The 26,640-nt window shown below is 46.2% G+C and overlaps 1 protein-coding gene across 1 annotated transcript in view; it reads right to left on the reverse strand.

Annotated features, from left to right (window-relative positions):
• Positions 1-26,640, reverse strand: part of LMF2 (lipase maturation factor 2) — a 73,668-nt gene that overhangs the window by 27,150 nt on the left and 19,878 nt on the right. The window contains exons 5-9 of the mRNA XM_075345424.1: positions 23,438-23,616; positions 19,116-19,239; positions 15,718-15,849; positions 14,336-14,441; positions 5,759-5,855 (exon numbers count right to left, since the gene is read on the reverse strand). Of these exons, the coding sequence (XP_075201539.1) occupies positions 5,759-5,855; positions 14,336-14,441; positions 15,718-15,849; positions 19,116-19,239; positions 23,438-23,616 (638 nt within the window). The remainder of the gene's footprint in view (positions 1-5,758; positions 5,856-14,335; positions 14,442-15,717; positions 15,850-19,115; positions 19,240-23,437; positions 23,617-26,640) is intronic.

The following is a 26,640-nucleotide window of genomic DNA, read 5'->3' on the forward strand; positions in this document are numbered from 1 at the left end:
ACCACTCGCCACTGTCCACGGTTTGACGGCTGAGATAATCTGCCTCCCAGTTTTCCACGCCTGGGATGTGGACTGCGGATATGGTGGACTTGGAGTCCTCCGTCCATTGAAGGATGCGTTGTACCTCCAACATTGCCAGGCGGCTGCGTGTCCCGCCTTGGTGATTGATGTAGGCAACCGCTGTCGCGTTGTCTGACTGGACTCGGATGTGCTTGCCCGCCAATAGGTGGTGAAAAGCTAGGAGAGCCAGAAGCACGGCTCTGGTTTCCAGCACATTGATCGAGAGGGCTGACTCGGACGGAGTGGTGGAGACATACCGCTCCCCAGCCGGATAGACTGGCATCCGTGGTGAGGATCACCCAGGACGGGGACAGGAAGGAGCGTCCCTGAGACAGAGAGAGGGGCCGAAGCCACCACTGAAGAGAGCTCCTGGTCTGTGGCGACAGAGCCATTAACCTGTGCAAGGAGGAAGGCCGCTTGTCCCAACAGCGGAGAATGTCCAGCTGCAGTGGGCGCAGATGGAACTGGGCAAAGGGAACAGCCTCCATTGACGCCACCATCTGACCCAGCACCTGCATCAGGAGCCTGATGGAATAACGGCGGGGCCTCAGCAGAGAGCGCACCGCCAGTTGGAGGGACTGCTGTTTGATTAAGGGCAACTTCACAAGTGCCGGCAAAGTCTCGAACTGCATCCCTAGGTACGTGAACCTCTGGGTCGGAGTCAGAGTGGATTTGGGCAGATTGACAAGCCACCCGAATTGGGCTAGAGTGGCGAGAGTGAGCGAGACACTCCGCTAACAGTCTGCGCTGAATGAAGCCTTGACTAGAAGGTCATCCAGGTAAGGAATCACTGCCAACCCCTGGAGGTGCAGAACCGCAACCACAGCTGCCATGACCTTGGTGAATACCCGAGGGGCCGTGGCTAACCCGAAGGGGAGAGCCACGAATTGGAAATGTTCCTCTCCGATCGCAAAACGTAGCCAACGCTGGTGTGGAACTGCAATTGGCACATGCAGATAGGCATCTCTGATATCGATGGATGCCAGGAAATCCCCCTGGGTCATTGAGGCAATGACTGACCGCAGAGACTCCATGCGAAAATGCCACACCTGAACATGCTTGTTGAGAAGCTTGAGATCCAGGATGGGCCGGAAGGAACCGTCCTTTTTGGGGACTAGGAAGAGATTTGAGTAGAAACCTCTGAACCGTTCCCGGGCGGGAACCGGTACAATTACTCCGTTGGCCTGCAAGGATGCCACGGCCTGAGAGAAGGCGGCGGCCTTGGAGCAGGGGGGAGTTGACAGAAAAAATCTGTTTGGCGGGCTGGAAGAGAATTCTATCCTGTAGCCGTTGGAGATGATATCCCGCACCCACTGATCGGAGACGTGTTGAAACCACACGTCGCCAAAGTGGGAGAGCCTGCCACCGACTAAGGACGTTGCTGGCGCGGACAGATAGTCAAGAGGAGGCTGCCTTAGTGGCAGCAGCTCCTGCGGTCTTCTGTGGACGCGCTTTTGTGCGCCAGTTGGATTTTTGGTCCTTGGCTGAGTTAGTGGACGAGGCCGAGGACTTAGAGGACGACCAGTTGGAGGAACGAAAGAAACGAAACCTCAACTGATTCCTACCCTGGACAGGTTTCCTGGTTTTGGTTTGTGGCATGGAAGTACTCTTCCCGCCAGTAGCTTCCTTAATAATTTCATCCAGCTGTTCACCGAACAGCCAGGACCCAGCAAAAGGGAGCCCAGCAAGGTACTTCTTTGAAGAAGCATCTGCCTTCCACTCTCGAAGCCACAAGATCCTGCGGATAGCGAGGGAATTAGCCGAAGCCACCGCAGTGCGGTGAGAAGCCTCCAACATGGCAGACATGGCATAGGATGAAAAAGCTGAAGCTTGGGAAGTTAAGGTCACCATTTCGGGCATAAATTCCCTGGCGAGGAAATGCATCCCCTCCAGAGAAGCAGAGATGGCTTTGAGAGCCCACACTGCTGCACAAGTCGGGGAGAACGAGGCCCCTGCCGCCTCATATACAGATTTGGCCAGAAGGTCAACCTGGCGGTCAGTGGAATCCTTAAGAGAGGTGCCATCAGCCACTGATACAACGGTCCGGGCTGAGAGTCTAGACACCGGGGGGTCCACCTTTGTTGAATGAGCCCACTCCTTGACCACCTCAGGTGGAAAGGGAAAACGGTCATCAGAACCACGCTTTGGGAAGCGTTTGTCAGGACAGGCCCTAGGCTTGGTCACAGCGGCCTGAAAACTGGAGTGGTTAAAGAACACACTCTTTGTCCTCTTAGGCGAGGTAAACTGGTGCTTTTCTGCCAGAGAGGGTTGTTCCTCTGATACTGGCGGATTGAGATCCAGTACAGAATTAATGGACGCAATCAAATCACTAACATCTGAGTCACTTTCGGACAGATCAATGGGGCACATGGAGTTAGCCTCCAAGACCCCTGTAAAGGCATCCTCCTCGTCCTGCGAGTTAGCTTCTGAAACAGAGCCGCGGGACGAGGAAGGAGAGGAAGCCCTGCGTCTCCTCTTAGAAGGACGGGGTCTGAGACCAGATGATGAATCCTCTTTGAGCTCCGGTCCTGAGAGAGCCCTAGCAGCAGAGGCACCGTGTGAAGGGGGCTGATGCATGTTCAGCAAAGTCCTGGACAGAAGTCCCATGGAGTCGGCAAAAGACTGGGAGATAAACCTAGAAAAGGATTCTACCCAAGCCGGGGGTCCAGCCACAGGAGCCAGAGCAGCCTGAGAGACCACTGGGGGTGCGATTCCAGGCTGAGGCATCGTCAGGTTAGAGCAGGCATCACAATGTGGATAGGTGCTCGGTTCAGGCAGTAGGAGCTTACATGCAGCGCATACTGAATACAGCTTTGGAGCCTTGCTCCTCTTGTGAGACATGCTGCTGGAGTGGGGGCTCTGCCAGAATGACCCCCAGACAGTATATACAGAGGTCCACAACCAGAGGTTGTGGCTTACCAGACCGCTGGAGCGGTGTTGTGTGCCCTCCAGATCCCGAAGCCTGGACCCCCAAGCACCTCAGCAGGGATGCTGCAGACCGGTGCTGATCGCAGGGTAAACGCTGAGAAAATGGCCGCCGGAGCGAAGAGAGGGGGCGGGACTTACTCTGGGAGCGGGATCTGGAGGGCCATAGAGACTTACAGGGGAGGAGACATGTACTCAGTGAGGAGTGTCCCTCCCCTGTGCAGAACGGCTGCTGGGCGGAGCCGCGCTGTCCCTCTGCATGAATGACATGCGAGGGCAGTGAAACCGAAACTAGGCCTCCGGCGAAGCCGGGGCCTAAATTTGAGCGGTGCGGCCGGCGCGCAGGCACCATCGGCGCGGTTCTCAGGCGACAGCCAGAGAACCCACCGGAAATGTCATAAAACACAATCAGCACACTCTCCCACAACAATAAAGTATAGGGACCCCCAATATATAAACATCTCAGGTACTTAGCTTGCTGAGACGCAGGGTTCCAAGTCCCTGGGGATGAGTGCTCCGGTCCAGCAGGATCCTGAAGGGCTGCGGATGGAGACCGGTCTCCTGCCAAGCATGGAGAACCGTGCTGGCTCCCACTTCAAGCCAGAGCCCAGGAGGGATGGTGAAGGAGCACGGCATGTAAGGCTCCAGCCTTGGAATCAACCTTAACAGCACCGCCGACACAGTGGGGTGAGAAGGGACATGCCGGGGGTCCAGACTTGGACCCGCTTTTCTTCAAACTCTTTCCAAAAATCAAAAATCAGATGAGAATGCATGTGTGGATGTATGCCTCCTGAACACAAAGCGATAAACTGGCTAGATCTGGTTCTCCAGGGGGTGTATAAGCTCAGAGGGAGGAGCTACACTTTTGAGTGTAGTACTTTGTGTGTCCTCCGGAGGCAGAAGCTATACACCCATTGTCTGGGTCTCCCATAGGAACGATAAAGAAAAATGCAAAACTGAGGCGCAACAGAGGCTGCGCTGATATTTTGTGACTCTTATCAGCCTCATGTCATTTTTCTCTATCCATTTTAACAGAGTTGGGGTGGGGCAGGACTAGTCTAATCCATGACAAGCTGTGGCATTACTTACATCACAAATCTTTCTCCAGTCCCCAACTGGGGTAAGATTAGTGGTGGAGTGCATACGGAGGCACATGACAATTTTTAAACACCACAATGGATTCCTTTAGAGGCATGCACCTTTTAATGGATCAGGAGTTTCTGACTCCAGCACACCTCTGCATCAATACCGGAGGGAAAAACACCAACCTTGATGAGTTGGGGCCTGAAATTGTTTATTTAAAGAAAAATAACCCATTGGAAACAATGCTTATACCTAGTGGCCACAGATAACGGTTTTTATGAGAGATGAGCAAATCTTTTGAAACGTGAATTCATCAGCTTCACAGCATTTCTCTAGAACATTGAGAACATTTGATTTTTCAAGGCAATTTTGCCCTGAAAAGTAGTGTTCTCCTAGCACTGTATCCTACTCATTTCAAGCTCACAAAACACAAAATGGTTGCTGCATTCCCTGCTTTGGCTTTTACACGTGGATTGGTGGACATAGACAGAAGAAGGCCTCTTGTGCAAAAACAAAATATGGGCTCCATGTAGCTCAAACGTTTTTCACAATGCACAATTACACCTGCTTTGGAGGCTGAAATGGTACACCCTTGCCTCTTGGGCCCCTGTGCACCAATGATATGTCCGCCCATGCGTATGATGTGAAAGCTGCAAGGCATTATGGGGAAGCCTTCTCTGGCGTTGGCAATCTTCTTTAATGTGTAAAATAATAGTGGCCATTTTAGGCAATTTGCGCAAACTTGTCAGGTCCTAATTCCTAAAAACATTATTTTGCATCAAATCGATTCGTTTCTCTCTATTTTTTTAATGCTTTAAAGGGTTTATGGGAAGAGAGAGACTGGAGACATTACATAAAGCATAGAGAATGTGCATTGCAAGGAGGTTTTTAAACAACTTCACATTTAAAATTTTTCCCTTATAACCTGCAGCCACCAACAGTGAGCCCTTATATACAATATTCTGAAATGCTGTCTATAAGAGCCCAGGCAGCGCTGTATATAACATAAAAATCACCTTTATAATACTCACTTAGGGGGCCGTCTGGTCCGATGGGTGCCGCTGTTCTCGGTCCAGCGCCTCCTCTCTTCTTGCAATCGCAGTCCTGCTGCCCAGCCCCGTGTGCATGACACTTCCTGCGTCATTCACACAGAGGCCTCCATCGCTCTCCTGCACATGTGCACTTTGATCTGCCGGCTGAGAGCAGATCAAAGCACTGGAATGCGCAGGTGCAAGAACACCCGCCCATGTGCACTATAGTACTTTCATCTGCCCTCAGCCAGGCAGAACAAACTGCGCATGTGCAGGAGTGCAATGGAGACCTCTCTGTGAATGACGCGTCATGCACACCGTGCTTGGCAGGAGGACGGAGATCACACAAGATGGAGAAGGCGCCAGACCGAGACAAGCGACACCCATCGGACCACCACCTAGGTGACTATTATAAAGGTGTTTAAACCTGGTGACAGGTTCACTTTAACATTGGGAGCTTTCTACTGAGGCTTGTGGCCAATTTCAGACATGGTTTCTAATTTTTATGTTATTTGCATGGAACCAGTGCAAAGGAAAGACTTACAATATTATATATATATATATATATATATATATATATATATATATTATATTATATATATATATATATATATATTATATATTTGCAAGAAATAGGTATGATTGAGGATAAAACTCACCAGGCTGACTGCAAACATTCCTACTGCGGCAAACGAGAAAACAACCCACTGTATAGTAGCCAGAAGCTTCCAGAACAATCCGCGCACAGATGCGCTTCTGAGGAGACAGTAATATATTTCATTTATACCATCTCAGGTAATGCATTTATTTCCTGATGCCTCCTATTTGGCTCCTAGTAGATGGACAGTAGTACACTGCCTTTTGGGGTTCACACTAGCAAACTAGCAGTTTTCTGAAGCTTCAAGGATGAAAACAGAGGTTTCCTCAAAAGCGTTCGTTCAAGAAGCAGGCAGAATAGTAATACCAGCAAAATAATACCAAATATTGGACAAAAATCTACATCATTGTGCCTGCCAACCAGAACTACCCAATGAGGTCTGTCCGCTACTCCCCCAATAACACATTTTGTTATACACATTTAGAATATGTATAAAGGAAATGAAATAACAAAAAAAAAAAACAAAATTGGACATAATTTTACACAAAACCCTAAAAAGGGCTGGACAAAATTGTTGTCACCCTCAACTTAATATTTGTTTGCACACCCTTTCGAATAAATAACTGCAATCAACCACTGCCAATAACCATCAACTGGATTTTGAACCACTCTTTTTTTGCAAACAGCTCCAGGTCTCTCATATTTGAAGGTGCCTTCTCCTAACAGCAATTTGAAGATCTCTCCACAGGTCTTCAATGGGATTTAGATTTTGATTTGCTGTCACTTCAGGACTCTCCAGTGCTTTGTTTCCATCCATTTTGGGGGCTTCTTAACACTAGAAGTCCCAGAGAGGGGTCATTTAACATTTCTACCATTGAAACCCTATGGAGCTCGAAATTCCTGGGACTTCTAGTGTTAAAGTATGATTGGTGTCATTGTCTTGCTGGAAACCCATGACCTAGGACACAAACCCAGCTTTCTGATACTGAGCACTACTACATTGTGACCCAAAATCCTTTCGTAATCTTCAGATTTCATGGTGCTTTGCACACAGTCAAGGCATCCAGTGCCAGAGGCAGCAAAACAACCCCAAAACATCTTTGAACCTCGACCATATTTGACTGTCGATACGGTGTTCTTTTCCTTGTAGGTATAATTCAAATTTCAGTAAACAGTAGAATAATGTGCTTTACTAAAAAGCTCTATCTTGGTCTCCTCTATCCACAAGACGCATTCCCAGAAGGATTTTGGCTTACTCATGTACATTTTGGCAAACTTCAGTTCAGCTTTTTTATGTCTCTGTGTCAGCAGTGGGGTACTCCTTAGTCTCCTTCCATAGTGTTTCATTTATTAGCAAATGTTGACAGATAGTTTGCGCTGACACTGATGCACCATGAGACAGCAGGACAGCTTGAATTCCTTTGGGGCTACTTATCCACCATCTGGACTTTCCTACATTGCAAATAAGCAACAATTTTTCTTTGCCGTCCACGTTCAAGAATATTAGCTACAGTGCCATGGGTTGTAAACTTTTTGATTATGTTACACACTGTAGACAAAGGAACATCAAGATCTCTGGAGATGGAGTTGCAACCTTGAGTTTGTTGATAGTTTTAAACAATTTTGGATCTTAAGGCCTCATACAGTTCTCGTCTCTTTGTATTTAAAGAAGGGAATTTTGTTACTTACCGTAAATTCCTTTTCTTCTAGCTCTTATTGGGAGACCCAGACGATTGGGTGTATAGCACTGCCTCCGGAGGCCACACAAAGCAATTACACTAAAAAGTGTAAGGCCCCTCCCCTTCTGGCTATACACCCCCAGTGGGATCACTGGCTCACCAGTTTTAGTGCAAAAGCAAGAAGGAGGAAAGCCAATAACTGGTTTAAACAAATCCTCTCCGAGTAACCTCGGAGAACTGAAAACCGTTCAACATGAACAACATGTGTACCCGCAAACAAACCAAAAATCCCGAAGGACAACAGGGCGGGTGCTGGGTCTCCCAATAAGAGCTAGAAGAAAAGGAATTTACGGTAAGTAACAAAATTCCCTTCTTCAGCGCTCTATTGGGAGACCCAGACGATTGGGACGTCCAAAAGCTGTCCCTGGGTGGGTAAAGAAATACCTCATGTTAGAGCTGCAAGACAGCCCTCCCCTATGGGGAGGTAACTGCCGCCTGCAGGACTCTTCTACCTAGGCTGGCGTCCGCCGAAGCATAGGTATGCACCTGATAATGTTTGGTGAAAGTGTGCAAACTCGACCAGGTAGCTGCCTGGCACACCTGTTGAGCCGTAGCCTGGTGTCGTAATGCCCAGGATGCACCCACGGCTCTGGTAGAATGGGCCTTCAGCCCTGATGGAACCGGAAGCCCAGCAGAACGGTAGGCTTCAAGAATTGGTTCTTTGATCCATCGAGCCAGGGTGGCCTTAGAAGCCTGCGACCCTTTGCGCTGACCAGCGACAAGGACAAAGAGTGCATCCGAACGGCGCAAGGGCGCCGTGCGGGAGATGTAGATTCTGAGTGCTCTCACCAGATCTAACAAATGTAAATCTTTCTCATACCGATGAACTGCATGAGGACAAAACGAAGGCAAAGAGATATCCTGATTAAGATGAAAAGAGGATACCACCTTCGGGAGAAACTCCTGAATGGGGCGCAGCACAACCTTGTCCTGGTGGAAGACCAGGAAGGGAGCCTTGGATGATAGTGCTGCCAGCTCAGACACTCTCCGAAGAGATGTGATCGCTACCAGAAAAGCCACTTTCTGTGATAGTCTAGAAAGTGAAACCTCCCTCAGAGGCTCGAAGGGCGGCTTCTGGAGGGCAACTAGTACCCTGTTCAGATCCCATGGATCTAACGGCCGCTTGTACGGGGGTACGATATGGCAAACCCCCTGTAGGAACGTGCGCACCTTAGGAAGGCGTGCCAAACGCCTCTGAAAAAAGACGGATAGCGCCGAGACCTGACCTTTAAGGGAGCTGAGCGACAAACCTTTTTCTAACCCAGATTGCAGGAAAGAAAGAAAGGTAGGCAATGCAAATGGCCAGGGAGACACTCCCTGAGCAGAGGACCAGGATAAGAATATCCTCCACGTTCTGTGGTAGATCTTAGCGGACGTGGGCTTCCTAGCCTGTCTCATGGTGGCAACGACCCCTTGGGACAATCCTGAAGACGCTAGGATCCAGGACTCAATGGCCACACAGTCAGGTTCAGGGCCGCAGAATTCCGATGGAAAAACGGCCCTTGGGACAGTAAGTCTGGTCGGTCTGGGAGTGCCCACGGTTGGCCGACCGTGAGCTGCCACAGATCCGGATACCACGCCCTCCTCGGCCAGTCTGGGGCGACAAGTATGACGCGGCTGCAATCGGATCTGATCTTGCGTAGCACTCTGGGCAAGAGTGCCAGAGGTGGAAACACATAAGGGAGCCGGAACTGCGACCAATCTTGCACTAGGGCGTCTGCCGCCAGTGCTCTTTGATCGCGAGACCGTGCCATGAAGGTTGGGACCTTGTTGTTGTGCCGTGACGCCATTAGGTCGACGTCCGGCACCCCCCAGCGGCGACAGATTTCCTGAAACACGTCTGGGTGAAGGGACCATTCCCCTGCGTCCATGCCCTGGCGACTGAGGAAGTCTGCTTCCCAGTTTTCTACGCCGGGGATGTGAACTGCGGATATGGTGGAGGCTGTGGCTTCCACCCACATCAGAATCCGCCGGACTTCCTGGAAGGCTTGCCGACTGCGTGTCCCTCCTTGGTGGTTGATGTATGCCACCGCTGTGGAGTTGTCCGACTGAATTCGGATCTGCCTTCCTTCCAGCCACTGCTGGAAGGCTAGTAGGGCAAGATACACTGCTCTGATTTCCAGAACATTGATCTGAAGGGTGGACTCCTGCTGAGTCCACGTACCCTGAGCCCTGTGGTGGAGAAACACTGCTCCCCACCCTGACAGACTCGCGTCTGTCGTGACCACTGCCCAGGATGGGGGCAGGAATGATCTTCCCTGTGATAATGAGGTGGGAAGAAGCCACCACTGCAGGGAGTCTTTGGCCGTCTGGGAAAGGGAGACTTTCCTGTCCAGGGATGTTGACTTCCCGTCCCATTGGCGGAGAATGTCCCATTGAAGTGGACGCAGATGAAACTGCGCAAACGGAACCGCCTCTATTGCCGCCACCATCTTCCCGAGGAAGTGCATGAGGCGTCTTAAGGAGTGCGACTGACTTTGAAGGAGAGCCTGCACCCCAGTCTGCAGAGACCGCTGCTTGGCCAGCGGAAGCTTCACTATCGCTGAGAGAGTATGAAACTCCATGCCAAGATACGTTAGTGATTGGGTCGGTGACAGATTTGACTTTGGGAAGTTGATGATCCACCCGAACGCCTGGAGAGTCTCCAGTGCAACATTCAGGCTGAGTTGGCATGCCTCTTGAGAGGGTGCCTTGACCAGTAGATCGTCCAAGTAAGGGATCACAGAGTGTCCGTGAGAGTGCAAGACTGCTACCACTGCCGCCATGACCTTGGTGAACACCCGAGGGGCTGTCGCCAGACCAAATGGCAGAGCTACGAACTGAAGATGGTCGTCTCCTATCACGAAGCGTAGAAAGCGTTGGTGCTCTGTAGCAATCGGCACGTGGAGATAAGCATCTTTGATGTCTATTGATGCTATGAAATCTCCTTGAGACATCGAGGCAATGACTGAGCGGAGGGATTCCATCCGGAACCGCCTGGCGTTCACATGCTTGTTGAGCAGTTTTAGGTCCAGAACAGGACGGAAGGAGCCGTCCTTTTTTGGAACCACAAAGAGATTGGAGTAAAATCCTCGCCCCCGTTCCTGAGGGGGGACAGGGATCACGACTCCTTCTGCTCTTAGAGAGTCCACCGCCTGCAGCAGGGCATCTGCTCGGTTGGGGTGTGGGGAGGTTCTGAAGAACCGAAGTGGAGGTCGAGAACTGAACTCGATTCTGTACCCGCGAGACAAAATGTCTGTTACCCACCGGTCCTTGACCTGTGACAGCCAAATGTCGCAAAAGCGGGAGAGCCTGCCACCGACCGAGGATGCGGAGGGAGGAGGCCGAAAGTCATGAGGTAGCCGCTTTGGAAGCGGTTCCTCCATTTGCTTTCCTGGGGCGTGAGTGAGCCCGCCAGGAATCTGAGCTCCCTTGTTCTTTCTGAGTCCTTTTGGACGAGGAGAATTGGGCCTTGCCCGAGCCTCGAAAGGACCGAAACCTCGACTGCCACCTTTTCTGTTGAGGTTTACTTGCTCTGGGTTGTGGTAAGGAAGAGTCCTTACCCTTGGACTGTTTTATGATTTCAGCCAATGGCTCACCAAACAGTCTGTCTCTAGATAATGGCAAGCTGGTTAAGCATTTTTTGGAACCAGCATCTGCTTTCCAGTCCTTTAACCACAAGGCTCTGCGCAAAACCACAGAATTGGCGGACGCCATAGCGGTACGGCTCGTAGATTCTAAGACAGCATTGATAGCATAGGTCGCAAACGCAGACATTTGCGAAGTTAGGGACGCCACCTGCGGCACTGCTGGATGTATGAAAGCATCCACCTGTGCTAAACCAGCTGAAATAGCTTGGAGTGCCCACACGGCCGCGAATGCTGGAGCAAACGACGCGCCGATAGCTTCATAGACAGATTTCAACCAAAGGTCCATCTGTCTGTCGTTGGCATCCTTAAGTGAAGCGCCATCCTCTACTGCGACTATGGATCTAGCCGCAAGCTTGGAAATTGGGGGATCCACCTTTGGACACTGGGTCCAGCGTTTGGCCACCTCAGAGGGAAAAGGATAACGGGTATCCTTAGAACGTTTAGAGAAACGCTTGTCTGGATGAGAGTCGTGTTTCTGGATCGATTCTCTGAAGTCAGAGTGGTCCAAAAAAGCACTTAATTTACGCTTGGGATACAGGAAATGGAACTTCTCCTGCTGTGCAGCTGCCTCCTCTGCAGAAGGGGCTGGGGGAGAAATATCCAACAGTCTATTAATTGCCGATATAAGGTCATTAACCATGGCGTCACCATCAGGGGCATCCAGATTGAAAGGAGCCTCAGGATTAGAATCCTGATCACCGTCCTCAGTCTCATCACAGAGAGACTCTTCTCGCTGAGACCCTGAGCAGTGTGATGACGTGGAGGGTCTTTCCCAGCGAGCTCGCTTAGGCTGCCTGGGACTGTCATCTGAGTCAGAGACTTCAGCCTGTGATGCTCGAGACCCCCTTGAAGTACGGATTAGTTCCAACTGAGGGGGACCGGAGAGCAGAGACACAGCAGTGTCCATGGTCTGAGTAACTGGCCTGGCCTGCAAGGTCTCCAGGATTTTTGACATAGTCACAGACATTTTATCAGCAAAAACTGCAAAGTCTGTCCCCGTCACCGGGGCAGGGTTCACAGGCGTCTCTGCCTGGGCTACCACCACATTAGGCTCTGGCTGACGAAGTGCCACTGGGACTGAACATTGCATACAATGTGAGTCTTTGGAGCCTGCCGGTAGATCAGCCCCACATGCAGTACAAACAGTGTACACAGCCTGTGCCTTGGCACCCTTGCGTTTTGCGGATGACATGTTGCTGCCTCCTCAGAGCAGTACAGGGTGTCCAGCCAAGAAGCGACCTTACAGTGCAACTATATATATATATGGTACTAAGAAAAAAGTACACTAATATAACACTGAGGCACTAGTGGGGCCAGCACTAAAGTGCAGCTTACCGCCCGCTTAGGAGCGGGTGTGTGGTCGCCGAATTCCCTTTAGTCTGGGTCTCCCAGAGCCTGCTGCCTCTCCCCAGCCAGACCGCATGTGTAATGGCTGCCGGCGTCCTTGTGGAGAGGGGGGGCGGGCCCTGGGCGTATACAGACGAAGAGCGGGAAGCCTGCTTCCCACTGTGCCTAGTGAGAGGGCTGGAGCATGTAAATAAGCTCCAGCCCTCGGCGCTGCCAATTGAGCAGCGTCTCTCCCCTACCCTGATTGACAGGGTGGGGGCGGGAACGAAGCGGCGCTAGGCCGCAGAAGCCGGGGGCTAAAGTTAGAAGCGCCGCCGCCGTAAAAGCGCGGTCGGCGCAAAGTCCCCGGCGCACCACAAGTCGCAGCTGCGCCGCCGCTCCAGTAGCGGTCGGCGCAGTAGTTCCCAACATATAACGTCACTCAGCAAAGCTGCAGTGACCTAACCCCAGCGCACAGCGCTACTGTCCCCGGCGCACTATAACGCTCAGCAAGCCTTGAGAGTGTCCGTGCCTGCCGGGGACACAGAGTACCTGAAAGTTGCAGGGCCTTGTCCCTGAACGGCACTCCCGCTCCAAATCCAGCAGGTTCTCTGGGTCTGTGGATGGAGCCCGGCCTCAGGGCTTGGAGGCCGGTAAGATCCCACTTCCACAGAGCCCTCCAGGGGATGTGGAAGGAAAACAGCATGTGGGCTCCAGCCTCCGTACCAGCAATAGGTACCTCAACCTTACAAGCACCACCACGGGTGAGAAGGGAGCATGCTGGGGGCCCCATATGGGCCCTCTTTTCTTCCATCCGATATAGCCAGCAGCTACTGCTGACTACAAACAGTGGAGCTATGCGTGGATGTCTGACCTCCTTCGCACAAAGCAGAAAACTGGTGAGCCAGTGATCCCACTGGGGGTGTATAGCCAGAAGGGGAGGGGCCTTACACTTTTTAGTGTAATTGCTTTGTGTGGCCTCCGGAGGCAGTGCTATACACCCAATCGTCTGGGTCTCCCAATAGAGCGCTGAAGAAAATACTTAGTGTGGCACAGACACAAAATGCAAAGATTGAGCCAACTTGTCCACTTTTTATCTGGTTTCAGGTGTGATTTTCATATTGCCCACATCTGTTACTCACCACAGGTGAGTTTGAACGAGCATCACATGCTTGAAACAAAGTGGTTTACCCACAATTTTGTCCAGCCCTATTTTTTTGTGCTGTTCCAATACACACAAAGTATATAAATGGGTATAACAAAACATGTGTAATTGCAATAATTTTCTCTGAGAAAGACTTCATTCTGGGACAATTTCAAGGTTGTTAACGCTTTTGAGCATAACTGTATATGCCTCCCGTTATGCCACTCATAAAAAAGCAACAAAAAAACCCAAACAAACAAACAAAAAAAAAAAAAAAACCACGATTCTGCTCACTTTCCATTTCCTCCCCAGGTGAGCGGCGTCCTCTTGTGATGCCGGTAACTGACTTCGGCATGTAAGCAACAGGCAGCACAGGCATCACTGCCATGCACCCCCAGTCCCACCCAGACCTCAGCTTTCGGGTAATCCAAAGCAAATATGCACTGCTCCCCATGCCTGGGATAATGGGCATGGGAAACTGTGACTTATTTTTTTTTAATAGTGGACACACGTGAACACCCCAGTTGCTCCAGTAAGCCGGCAGCTGGGGCAATCAGTGTGTCCGCAATTAAAGAAAATAAATAATCACTGGTCCCCTTGCCCATAATCCCACCCACCACTCAGCACCAGCTAATAGGCGTGGGGAGCAGTGAATATTCATTTTCTTTAATAGCAGACACACACGTTTCCCCCAACCACTGGATTCCTGCAGCGATGACCCTGCTCCCACCTCCTACGACCTGCTACACTGCTCTGGAATCTGTCGGAACAGATCCAGACAGAACATACACCATGCTTACCTGTACATGCCTTTGAGGATCTCCCAGCCAAGAGATGCAGCTGCTAGCCAAATAGAGGGAAAAGTGAGCGTGCGGAGCCACTGCAGGAAATCATGGTATGTAAATGCTGCAGAAAAAGGAAATCATAGTTTCATAATCATAACGCACAAAATATACAGTTTTATATTTTTTTGTATAGTAGTTATATTGATATTGTCAAGGTTTTTAGTAGAACTAAAAATTACTTTATAGCATACCACAACATACATTCGCTATAAATTTCAGCCAGTATTGGTAATATTGGTAAGCAGTGTCTTTGAAGGAGGGATTAACAAAGACATAACACTTCCGAGAGGGCCTTAATCCCATAAAGGGGTATTCCCATCTCCAAAATCCTATCCCAATATGTAGTAGGTGTAAAAATAAAAACAACAACAATAACAACAATAATAATAATAGCAAACACATCCTGTCCTGTGTCAACCACATAGCCAGACAAAATCTCATGCTTACGCAGGGAGATTGTGGTTGGCGCAGGCACACTTTGCCCTGCTGCAGACAGACCCTGAAACCTAACTGCCCATGCTTTGGCAGCAGTGGAGAGCAAAGTGTGCCTGCGCAAAATACGATCTCCCTGCGCAGGCGTGACATTATGTTCGGCTATGTGGATGAAGCAGGACGCGTCATACACAGTGTTGACAATGGGAAGACAGCGATTACTAGCAAAGAGGAAGGACAGGAGCAGCTGCAATGATGCCCATTGGACCGGACCGGTCACATCTGCCAACAGCGCGGGAGCTATTCAAAAGTTTTTTTGGAGATATTTAGGGGGGTGTAAGGACAAAATATACCACTGTTTAGAATGAAGCATAGGTTGGTAAGGAAGGTGGTAGGATTAGATAATTCGCTTAAAAAAAACCCAAAACAAAACAAAAAAAACAAAAACAAAAAACCTAGTGGAAGGTTTCCTTTATGTAGCATAATTTTACATGAATTTAATGGATGAGTATAGCTACACCCCCATCCCCTGACGTAGGTGGCTGAGAGGCATATAAAGGTCAAAAATATTACTACTTTAGTCCTTTTTCCGATTGAATATTACCACTCATTAAGCTGTTTTACACTAGAAGAATTATTGTATCAGGCCCTTAAGATTTTCATTTTAAAGCTACATATGTTCATCAGGATAAATATTTAGGTACGCCCTCCTACCAGCCTTTCATAGTACACATCTAAGGGCTACACTTATTAGAATTCTTGAATTACCAGAAATGAAACCAGAGAATACTGGGAAGTTTTAAATCAAATCACTGCAAAAAAATGTATTTTCGGTTCACGACCATTTAAGCGTCTTATAACACAATATACACCCAGTCCTGGAAAGCACTGAGAAAAGCACTTACCAGTTTTAGATTCCACATGATACTTTTCCCAGTTGATTTGTAGATCAAAGTATTTTACAGTCCAGAAACCAAGCAATCCAAAGACCAGGAGATCAAAAAGCACAGCAATAGACTGCAGAGAGAACTTGCGGCCTGTAAGCAAAATACATATCCAAAATACAAATTATTTAAAGCAAAAAAACAAACAACAAACATCTAAAACCATACTTAAAAACATTTCTTCTGTGCTCTATACCTAGCACTGTGTAATCATGCACCAGGTTAGACTAGATGATCAGGGCAGCATCATTACATCTCACTTACTGAGAAACCTGCTCAAAGCTGTGGTGGGGGCGTGTCCTGCTTTCTCCAGTGTATTGCTGCTTGCTGATAATTGGTCAGCATCATAGTGGGAGAAGAAGTGCATGCCCACAGTAAAAAGTGACAACACCCATTTGGACTTTAGAAACGTTTACTCATTAGGTGTCAAATTGATTACTAATATTTCTGCAATGGAGCGGGAAATATATAAAAATTTAAATAAAATATTCCACTCTGCAACCACTATTACATCGTGTGTCCAGTTCAACATGAAAAATTTGGTGACAAATCCCATTACTCAAGCAATTCAGTTCCAATAAATTAAAAATTATAGAGGATTTATCACCAACATTTTTATTAATGAGGATATGTCAAAAATTTTAGCATATCAGAACTGGCCACATCATGGGGTAGTTGCTGCAAAGCTGAATAAAACAGCTCTTATTTTTTTTTTTCCCTCTTCTCCATTCCAGAGATATTGGCTTGTAAAGTTTAGATTCTAAATTTGAACTATAATGAGGGTGGTTAGCAGAGATTCTTCTCTGGGGGCGCTAACTTTCTCCCTTCTATGATGTTGACCAATCATAAGCAGGAGTCTTGCAGGAGCTAAAAGATATGCCCAAATGACAGGTCAGAAGTAGAGATGAGCTGTTGCCACCCCCAGTGCGAGCCATTCAAACACTGCAAATGGCTCGTACTGGGCTGAGCACCGAGCGCACCCATGCACAGCGATGCTCGCTCGAGTGGTCAGCATACATAAAGCACCCGAACCTTGTGTTTGGTACGAGCACCGAACCTCAGGTTCACTCATCTCTAGCCAGAAGGTTTTTTGTGTAATATGGTAAAGCATGTAATGACACTGTTTTGCTCTTTTCCCGAGTTCACACAGATCTCAATGTCAGCATTTACTCCAATAAAAAAACAGGAGACTGATTTATAATGACAAACATCTCTCTGCATCTGGGTATTAATGTCCTGCTACAGCTCTCATCTCACGGCACTGTCAGCTCTCCTCCCCTCCACTCCATTCTGTCAGTGCTGTGAAATAAGAGCTGCATTAAGTCACTTGCTCGCTCTGGAATTGTACCAGCTATCAGAGCACTATTATCCGATGCCTGGAACAGATGCAGACGAGTGTTTGTGATGACATCCAGTTTTAATCTTGTCCCCCTCCGCTGTTTGACTCACAAAGGAAGCCCAACCTCATTAATTCAATGTACAGCATCCATTATTATTATATATTAAAAACCACATTCAAGAAGACCTTACTTTGCAGTTTATATAGTAATCAATAGCAGCTTTGCAGCAGACACATCCTGCTGGCTATGGATGACAAGGAATTTGTGGACGATTGGAGCTTTATAATGAGTCCTAGGAGTGTGCAGCACGAAGCTCAGGAATAACAAGGACTTTACTACTTTACTTACATTGAAAATTTAAATCAAGTAATGCAATATATATATATAAATTTATAACTGGAAATATACTTGACTATTATGAACATTTTTCATTAAGATCTATCATGACACTGCCACGTCATTGGCTCACGTCTGTAGTTTAAAAAAAAGCATCTGTCAGTACATTTTTAAAGTGCACCAACCACCAGGATTTTCCTATATAACCTAAAGCCAGTGCTATACTGGCACTATCAGGCTGATTCTATACATACCTTTAGTTTACAGCTAGGGTGTATAGGTTTTGAAACACAAGCAAGTTAAGTTTGTAAAATGAGATTTTTGAATGGCAGCAGCTGCCGATCAGCTGATAGCTGGGTGGATATTCATAGTAATTTCCACCCCCCTGCTTATCCATCATCCCCCTGTTATTTTTGCTAATTCTATTATAGAACCGCTTTAATAGATGGCTAGAAGGACCTATGCTGATGTCATACCCATGTGACCAGAAGGGGTGGGGCCTCAGCCAACATAGGTGATACGAGGAAGCAACATTTTTCTTCTTATACTTATCTTCTGGTGGCTTAATCCTTTTTCAGCACTACTCTAAAGCTGGGTTTACACACTGCAACATCTCAAACGACATCGCTGTAACGTCACCGGTTTTGTGACGCAATAGCGATGTTGTTTGCGATGTTGCAGTGTGTGAAACCTATCAGCGACCCGGCCCCTGCTGTGAAGTTGTAATCGTTACAAATCGTTCAGGACCATTCCTAGGTCCCTTGTTTCCCGCTGTGCAGCATGAAGTTTCAGTGTGTGAAGACTTTGCAGCGACTTTGTTAGCAACTTCCCTTTCAAAAGGCTGTTTATCAACGTCCCCAACAACCAGCTAGGTCGCTCTGCAGGTCCGGATCGCTGTTGCATTGTTGGCCAGGTTTGCCTGTTTGAACGCTCACCAGAGACTTAGCAGAAACATAGGGAGGTCGCTATTGCGTCACCAAACCGGTGACGTTACAGCGATGTCCTTTGCGATGTTGCAGTGTGTAAACCCAGCTTAATCCCTTGCGCCATCTTGTACCCATAATTGCTGACTGTCCGGAAGCCAGATGTGACAACACAAGTGCTCAATACAACGCTATGGTAGCCAGAAGGAGGCCAGAACAAGACTCCATGAAACACTCAAGCTGCCGGCATATCACAAATCGTCGGAGAGCAACGAGAGGGACGCTGGAAAAAAGATGAAGATGCCAGAGGGCAAGTATAAGACAGTGGGCAGGGTGCTTACATTTAAAGCACCCCTCCACCGGGAAAACCTTAAAAAAATATAATAAATCACTGGAGTGGTGCTTTAACAAAGCCCAATAATTTAAGCAAAACGTAAGCGTTATTGTCCATTTCCAAGTAAATTTCAGACTTGGGAAATCAGTAATATTGGTGCATTATAGCACAATTGATTCAGTTAGTTGGTCAAAAATGGGACTAATCTTATAACAGGTTATGAATATCAAACAAACATATTCAAATCAATGCTAATTATTTGTAAATCAGAATTTCCAACATCTTTATCGATATTGACTCAACACATTCTGTAAAACGAGGATAAATATCTGATCAGGCGAATACTGCAACGTATGTATGCAGGAGCGAGAAGGAATAGGACATGACGCTAGCGCAATCACACATTAGGACAAGCTCTGTGCTGACCTTTTTTGCCTTTTGGGCCAGATCTCACATGCTGGTCATCTAGCAGGGAAAAGCAAAGAACCAGGGTCAGCAGGTTGAAGAAGTTGTAATTCCCAGTAAGTATGATCAAAACCTGCAGCAGAACCTAAAAAATGAAGAAGAACCTACAGTTAATTTACACATACATTAACCATTAAAAGAAAACGTATCTTGGCTAATCAATAAGCAAATAAACCAAGAAAGTATTCAGCTTGGCTTTTTGTATGGCCCATCCTTTAGATTACAGAAAGAATGGTCTGCGGCTGTACATGGGAATGGAGCTAAGCACATTTAGGGTGACAGGTTTTGTATCTAAGTCGATCATATTGGATCCCCACAAACCTTGCATTAATTATTTAACTATAGGCTTTCAATTGAAAATCCGGGAAAGACCTTTTTAATATGGACATTGCTTGTGGCTTATACCCCAGGTATGTACAGAATCGGGGCATGGACTTTCCGTTTTGCAGACCTGCTATGATCTGCCACACACCCAGATTTTCAATCACCTATGCTTCAAAACATACTATTAGGGCACACGATCATGAAACTTGTCTATCTTTACTATGATGGAGCTGGTGCTTAACCCCTTCATCCCTCGCCTCGTTTTCACCTTCCTGCCGAGGTCAAATTTTCCAATTCTGACCAGTGTCACTTTATGCGGTAATAACTTTGGAACGCTTCATTGGATTTCGGGGATTGAGACTGTCCTTTCGTGACATATTGCACATTATGATAGTGGTAAATTTAGGACGATATTTTTTGGTGTTTGCCAAAATTTCAGAAATTTGGTGAAAATTGTGTCACACAAAATAATTGATCAACATTTACCACGTCACATTAGCATCCTCTTTTAAACAATTTTTTTTCGGTTAAGAAGTTAGAAGCTAAACGTTTATCAGCAATTTCTCCTTTTTCTACCCAAATTTACTAAAAAAAATATGTTTTAAAAGAGCATCATCACATTTGAAGTGACTGAGGGATTTGCGACAGAAAATATGCAAAAGTGACACCATTTTAAAAACGGCACCCCTCAAACTGCTCAAAAAACATTCAATAAGCTTAACTCTTTAGGTGCTTCACAGGAATTGAAGCAATATGGAAAGGAAAAAAAAACAAACAAATTTTACTGTTTCCCCACAAAAATAATACTTTAGCCCCAAATTTTGCATTTTTCCAAGGTTAACAGGAGAAAATGGACAGTACAATTTGTTATGCATTTTCTCCTGAGTATAGAGATACTCCATATTTGGTGGAAAACTACTGTTTGAGCACACTGCTGAGTTCTAAAGTGAAGGAGAGATGTTTTGGAGCGCAGACTTTGATAAAATTGTTTGTAAGTGACATGTAGCTCATGATGTGCCTAAACATTGGAAAATCACCACAAGTGACCCCATTTTGGAAACTATAGCCCTCAAGGAATTTATCTACCACCAGTTTCTTCAGAGATTTTTAAACATGTTGAGCAGTGAAAATAAAAAAAAACAAATTACATCTTCACCACAAAAAAAAAAAAAAAAAAAAGTTGCTTTAGCCCCAAATGTTTTCTTTATACAAGGGTAACAGAAGAAAATAGACCCCGAAATCTGTTAAGAAATTACCTCATACTACACTGATACCATATGTGGTGGAAAACTACTATTTGGGTACACTGGCAAGGTCCAAAAGGAAGGAGTGACGTTTTGTAGCGCAGACTTTGATTAAATTGTTTGCAGGCACCATATCACATTTGCAGAGCCCTTGAGCTGCCAAAACAGTATAAACTCCCCTCAAGTGACCCTATATTGGAATTGATCTAGGGTTTTCCTGGTATGTGATTTATAATGCGGTGGCATATATAAGTTGTGTAGACAACATCATGTTGGCATATGTAAGTTTTGTAGAATACATCAGGTTGACATATGAGTTGTGTAATGTACATGAGGTTAGCATATGTGAGTTATATAGAATACATCATGGTGGCATTTGTAAGTTGTGTAGAGTACATCAGGTTGACATATGAGTTGTGTAGTGTACATGAGGTTAGCATATGTGAGTTGTATAGAATACATCAGGGTGGTATTTGTGAGTTGTGTAGTGTACATGAGGTTAGCATATGTGAGTTGTATAGAATACATCAGGGTGGCATTTGTAAGTTGTGTAGAGTACATGAAGTTGGCATATTTGAGTTGTGTAGAGTACATTGTCGTGTAATAAATTTGAGTAAATCAAAAATAAATTTAGTGATCTATAGAAAAGTGGTAGACTTTGGAACAGTCTTTTGGGCAGGCCAGGTGTCCTTTCCTTATATTCCTTCTGTAACACACTTTGTACTTTTTTTGTGACCTTACGCTCTTTACAATTTGAGGTACACCACCTGGGAAATGTTGCACTGGTACGATATGGGCACCCTCAGTTCCAGAAGTACTGGAGCCCACTCCTCCCTGAATTCCAACTAGTGCCATGATCACTACCCCCTGAACAGAACAACGGAAGGAATGTGCTGGTCTGGAGTATATTTGTGGTAGCACATAAGGGTTGTATAGTGCTCCCTGTACAAGGTGCACAACCAGCTTTTTTACCACACCTTAGCTTTCCACATGGCACCGTAGGGCTGGAGGACTTGTTTAGAGAGATCAACTACTCTCATGTTCTTACTGTACCCTAGGGCACAGTCCAGTTTGGAGAACTGTGTAGTGGTGCCTCGTACAGCGTTGGTGGGGGTGCTGCCGTTACCAAGTATTGTGGTCAAGAAAAGGAAATCCCTCTCATCCTTAAGCCACATTGGGCTCTGCTCCCACCCTCTGAGCAGCTTCCCAATTAGCGACCTAGGGAGGGGGGGTCTCTGTTTTTTTGCGCATAGTATCTGGCAGAGAGGGACTTGAAGCGTGGGACGCTGATGTAGAAGTTATCTACGTAGAGGTGATAACCCTGATCCAGCAGTGGGAGATAAAATTCCCAGACAGACAATATTACCATAACTCCAAGGAAAAGGGGGTCATTCAGCGGGTTAAATCCAGGTACTCTGAGGCACTCTCGCACAGTTTGTTCAATTTTATTCTTTCCCTTGCCCTCTTACTAGGCAGGTATTGTTGCAGGTGGTGCACAATGGAAAAACTGCCAAAAATCAAGCAAATCAAATACTGATCAGCGCTTGGCAGGAAAAGGGGAGTTGGGGAAGGAGAGATGGATCGGATTGAATTAGAAAAAAAAGCGTGAGACAGGAACGTCATCTTTTCTTCAATTCTTTGATAACATTTTTTCACAATATATTTACAATGTATATTGCAGCTATTACCACTGCACATATCTATGTGAGTGTCACTAACAATACATATAGTTTTGACCCTTGACACCACCGATGGGCAGCACTATATGTATTTACTTTTCAAACACCACACATTAAGGATTTTTGTTATCACACGATTGCTATATATACACTATACCTGTGAATACTTGAGTCTAATTTTTTATGATCTTCATTTTTTCATAGCAAAATAATTTAACAGCTATAGTATGTGTAATTACTATGCAGTGATACCTGTTCCTGACTTTTTAATATTTATACATGTGATGCCCCTGTTCTAGTTACTCTGCCAGTCGGCATTCATTTTTAATCACTAATAAAATTTGTAATTTTTTGACCAAATCGGTTTCTCTTAGAATTTTTTGTTCTAATAATTCGGTGCCTTGTTACTATCTCCGTAGGTCGGCTACATCCATGTGATCCACAGACTATTTGAATTTATATATCTGTTATTTCACATTATAAAATTTATAGTGTTGTGCATGGTCGTTATTTCTCTGATCAATTTCCTGATCTAAAATTAGGCGGAGCAGAGAGGTCATTGAGAGATTAGACTGCCCTTCTGCTTAATGATGACGTCCATTCACACCACTTCGTGCTAGGACTGCTGACGCCGCTATCTCCTAACCTCAGCCTAAGATTGGTGCTGATAGAGCGATCATAACTGGACAACTATGTTTCAGGCAAGTTTATTTATTCAACCATTGAAATCACTGTGATTGGCTGTTCACTTCTGAGTGCTGCACGAGTACCCGCGCACCCCGATGCTCAATGGAGTAACAGGCATGCTGGCTCATCACTATTTAACAAACACACCATGGACATTGCCCAGATAGGATCTAATGGATTGAGGAGCCATCACTCATTTACAGCTAATTTGACAAAAGTGACTATCATGCGTGTGCACTGCAGCTTCACTCAAGATCTATGGGAGCGATGACGATAGACTAGCACAGCAATAATGGATACAGATTGTGGACACAGTCACAGCATTACATACCTAAAATACTAACAATACCTGAGTGTAAAATGAGAAGAGACGAAGCCGTCGTGAGGGCAGGAAGAAAAGCCATGGCACCCCAATTTCTATCACATAGGTAGCAACCACCGACAGCTTCTGCAACCATACAGGAAGCTGATGGGCATACCAGGCAGCCGGGGTGGGGATACATTGCGTCTCGTAGTGATAGGTCAGAGCTGGAAAAGAAGAAACTGTCAATTCTCTTACTGAACCCCCTCACCCCCAAAGTAACAACAAGTTCACCACATTCACACAGGCAAATTGTCACATTGTATAACTAAGGGGCTAAGCCAATTAATGTGTCTTTCCATTCAGGTAGCGTTAATATACAATAATACGCTTCCTTTCTTTCTACAGTGTCCTTGATCAGTCTGGGTAAGGCAGAGGTTAAGCCAGACAAGCTTTCTTTTATGCTCGGTCTTGTGACAGGGAAAGCAGATTTCATTAATTCTATCAAATTCATTGCATGAGAGGAATACATAACACACACAGGAGAAGTTAGCGTTGTATGCTGACAAACAAAGCCAGAAGGGGCCAAATCTGTTTAAAGGGAACCTGACACGTGAAAAGAATTCTATTAATCTGCAGATAGGGGGTTAGGTAGATGGGCAGCACGGTGGCTCAGTGGTTAGCACTGCAGTCTTGTAGCGCTGGGGTCCTGGGTTCAAATCCCACCAAGGACACCACCTGCAAGGAGTTTGTATGTTCTCCCCGTGTTTACATGGGTTTCCTCCCAAACTCCAAAAACATACTCATAGGGAACCTAGATTGTGAGCCCCAATGGGGACAGTGATGCCAATGTATGTAAAGTGCTGTGGAATTAACAGCGCTATATAAATGAATAAATAATAATAATAATAATTATATTATTATTATTATTATTATTAAAATGCAGGTTAATGGAGTTCTGAATCTGCCCAGGGCTTGAACCCCGCTGCCAGGAGGACGTGAACTTTATTTCCCCTGGCGGCTTTCAGTCATCAGGGCGGTGCAGAAGACTGTCGTTGTGCAGGGCGCGGTTACAGACATCGCACTCCATACACAAAGCAGATACTGAACCAGTACCGCCGCAACCCTAATGACTGAAAGCCGAATAAAGGGATAAAGTTAATTTCCTCCTGGCGGCGGGGTTCAAAGTTCGAGCGCTGGGCAGGTCTGGAACATTATTAACCTGCAGACTAGCCCCATATCTGCAGGTATATAGCATCTTTTATCAAGTGACAGGTTCCCTTTAATGTCATCTTGGCTACATAGGTAAAGTAATTTGGTACTAAACATGAGGGAAAATATATATATTATATATACATCCATGTGTATAATATACTGTATATATCACTTGATACAATGTAAAGTAGTCAGTGTACAGCTTGTATAAGTATAAATTTGGTGTGCCCTCTAAATAACTCACACAGCCATTAAGGTCTAATCCAATGGCACCAAAAGTGAGTACACCCCTAAGTGAAAATGGTCACATTGTGACTAAAATGTCAATGGTTTTGTGTGCCACCATTATTTTCAACCACTGCCTTAACTCTGTTAGGCACAAAGCTCACTAGAGCCACTGGAATCCTCTTCCATCCTCCATGACGACCTCACGGGGCTGGTGGATGTTAGAGACCTTGCGCTCCTCCACCTTCTGTTTGAGGATGCCCCACAGATGCTCAATAGGTCTGGAGACTTGTTTGGCCAGTCCAGCACCTTTACCCTCAGTTTCTTTAGCAAGTCATCTTGGAGGTGTGTTTGGGGTCGTTATGTTGGAATTCTGCCCTGCGGCCCAGTTCTTCAGTATGTCACAGTACATGATAGCATTCATGGTTCCCTCAATGATCTATAGCTCCCCACAGTCGGCAGCAATAATGCAGCCCCAAAGCATGACACTCCCACCACCATGCTTTACTGTAAGCAGAACATTTGTCTTTGTACTCCTCATCTTGTTGCCACCACACACGCTTGACACCATCTAAACCAAATAATTTATCTTGGTCTCATCAGACCACAGGACAGGGTTACAGTAATCCATGCACTTACTCTGCTTGTCTTCAGAAAACTGTTTGTGGGCTTTCCTGTACATCATATTTAGAAGAGGCTTCCTTCTGGGATGAAAGCCATGCAGACAAATGTCATGCAGCATGTGGCATATGGTCTGAGCACTAACAGGCTGTCCCTCCACCCCTTTAACCTCTGCAGCAATGCTGGTAAAACTCATACGTCTATTTTGAAAAAAAAAAAAGACAACCTCTGGATAGGACGCTGAGCAATTTTTTCTGATGCGCAAAAATGACTAGGTTTTCAAATAAAGAGTGTTTTAGGAAACACCAGTGATTTGGACAACTTTTTTTTCCATTTTCCACATCTTTTCGGGCATCTCCTAAAAGGATTAGTAAGACATTTATTTTGTTGATCTTTCCTTCAAGGGAATCTGTCACCAAGTTTTTGCTATCCCACCTGAGAGCAGCATAACATAGGAGCAGAGACCCTGATTCTAGCAATGTGTCACTTACTGGGTTGTGTGCTGCAGTTTTGAGTAATAAATAAATAAATAAATAAATCACTTATCTGCTTCAGATCCAGCAATTCTTTGGTGAGCTCTGTACAACCCTGCCCACACAACAGATATGGTTGACTACCCAGAAGCAAGTTTACTAGTCCTATAGCGATATTTTCCTGTTAATAAAACAGTGAATTTAATCACAACTACACTAGGCGGAGCAGTAAGTGACATTGTTGGAATTGGGGTCTTTGTCTCTAATTTATGCTGCTTTTGAATGAGGTAGCAAAAACCTGGCGATAAATTCCCTTTAAAAAGGAATCTGTCGCCAGTTTTTGCCACCTAATCTGAGAGCAGAAAAATGTAGGGGCAGAGATCCTGATTCCAGTGGTGTGTCACTTACTGGGCTGCTTAGTGTAGTTTTGATAAAATGACTGCTTAATCAGCAGGAGATTATCATTACAGGACTACTTGGCGTGCTGCCAGGTAGTCCAGCATATTCATGAGCTCTGTTTAACTGCTAGATCTGCAGCACAGAAAACATTGATTTTATCATAAGTGACACATCGCTGGAATCAGGGGGTATTTCCCTACTTTAATAAGGTGGCAAAAATCTGGTGACAGATTTTCTTTAAACATTTTTGGGGCTTTTTTTTTTTTTTTTTTAGAATTTATTGAACTATTAGAGGGCATTTTTTTGAAGTCTATTAAG

Source organism: Anomaloglossus baeobatrachus, chromosome 4 (assembly GCF_048569485.1).
Source record: "Anomaloglossus baeobatrachus isolate aAnoBae1 chromosome 4, aAnoBae1.hap1, whole genome shotgun sequence".
Lineage (NCBI taxonomy): Eukaryota > Metazoa > Chordata > Amphibia > Anura > Aromobatidae > Anomaloglossus > Anomaloglossus baeobatrachus.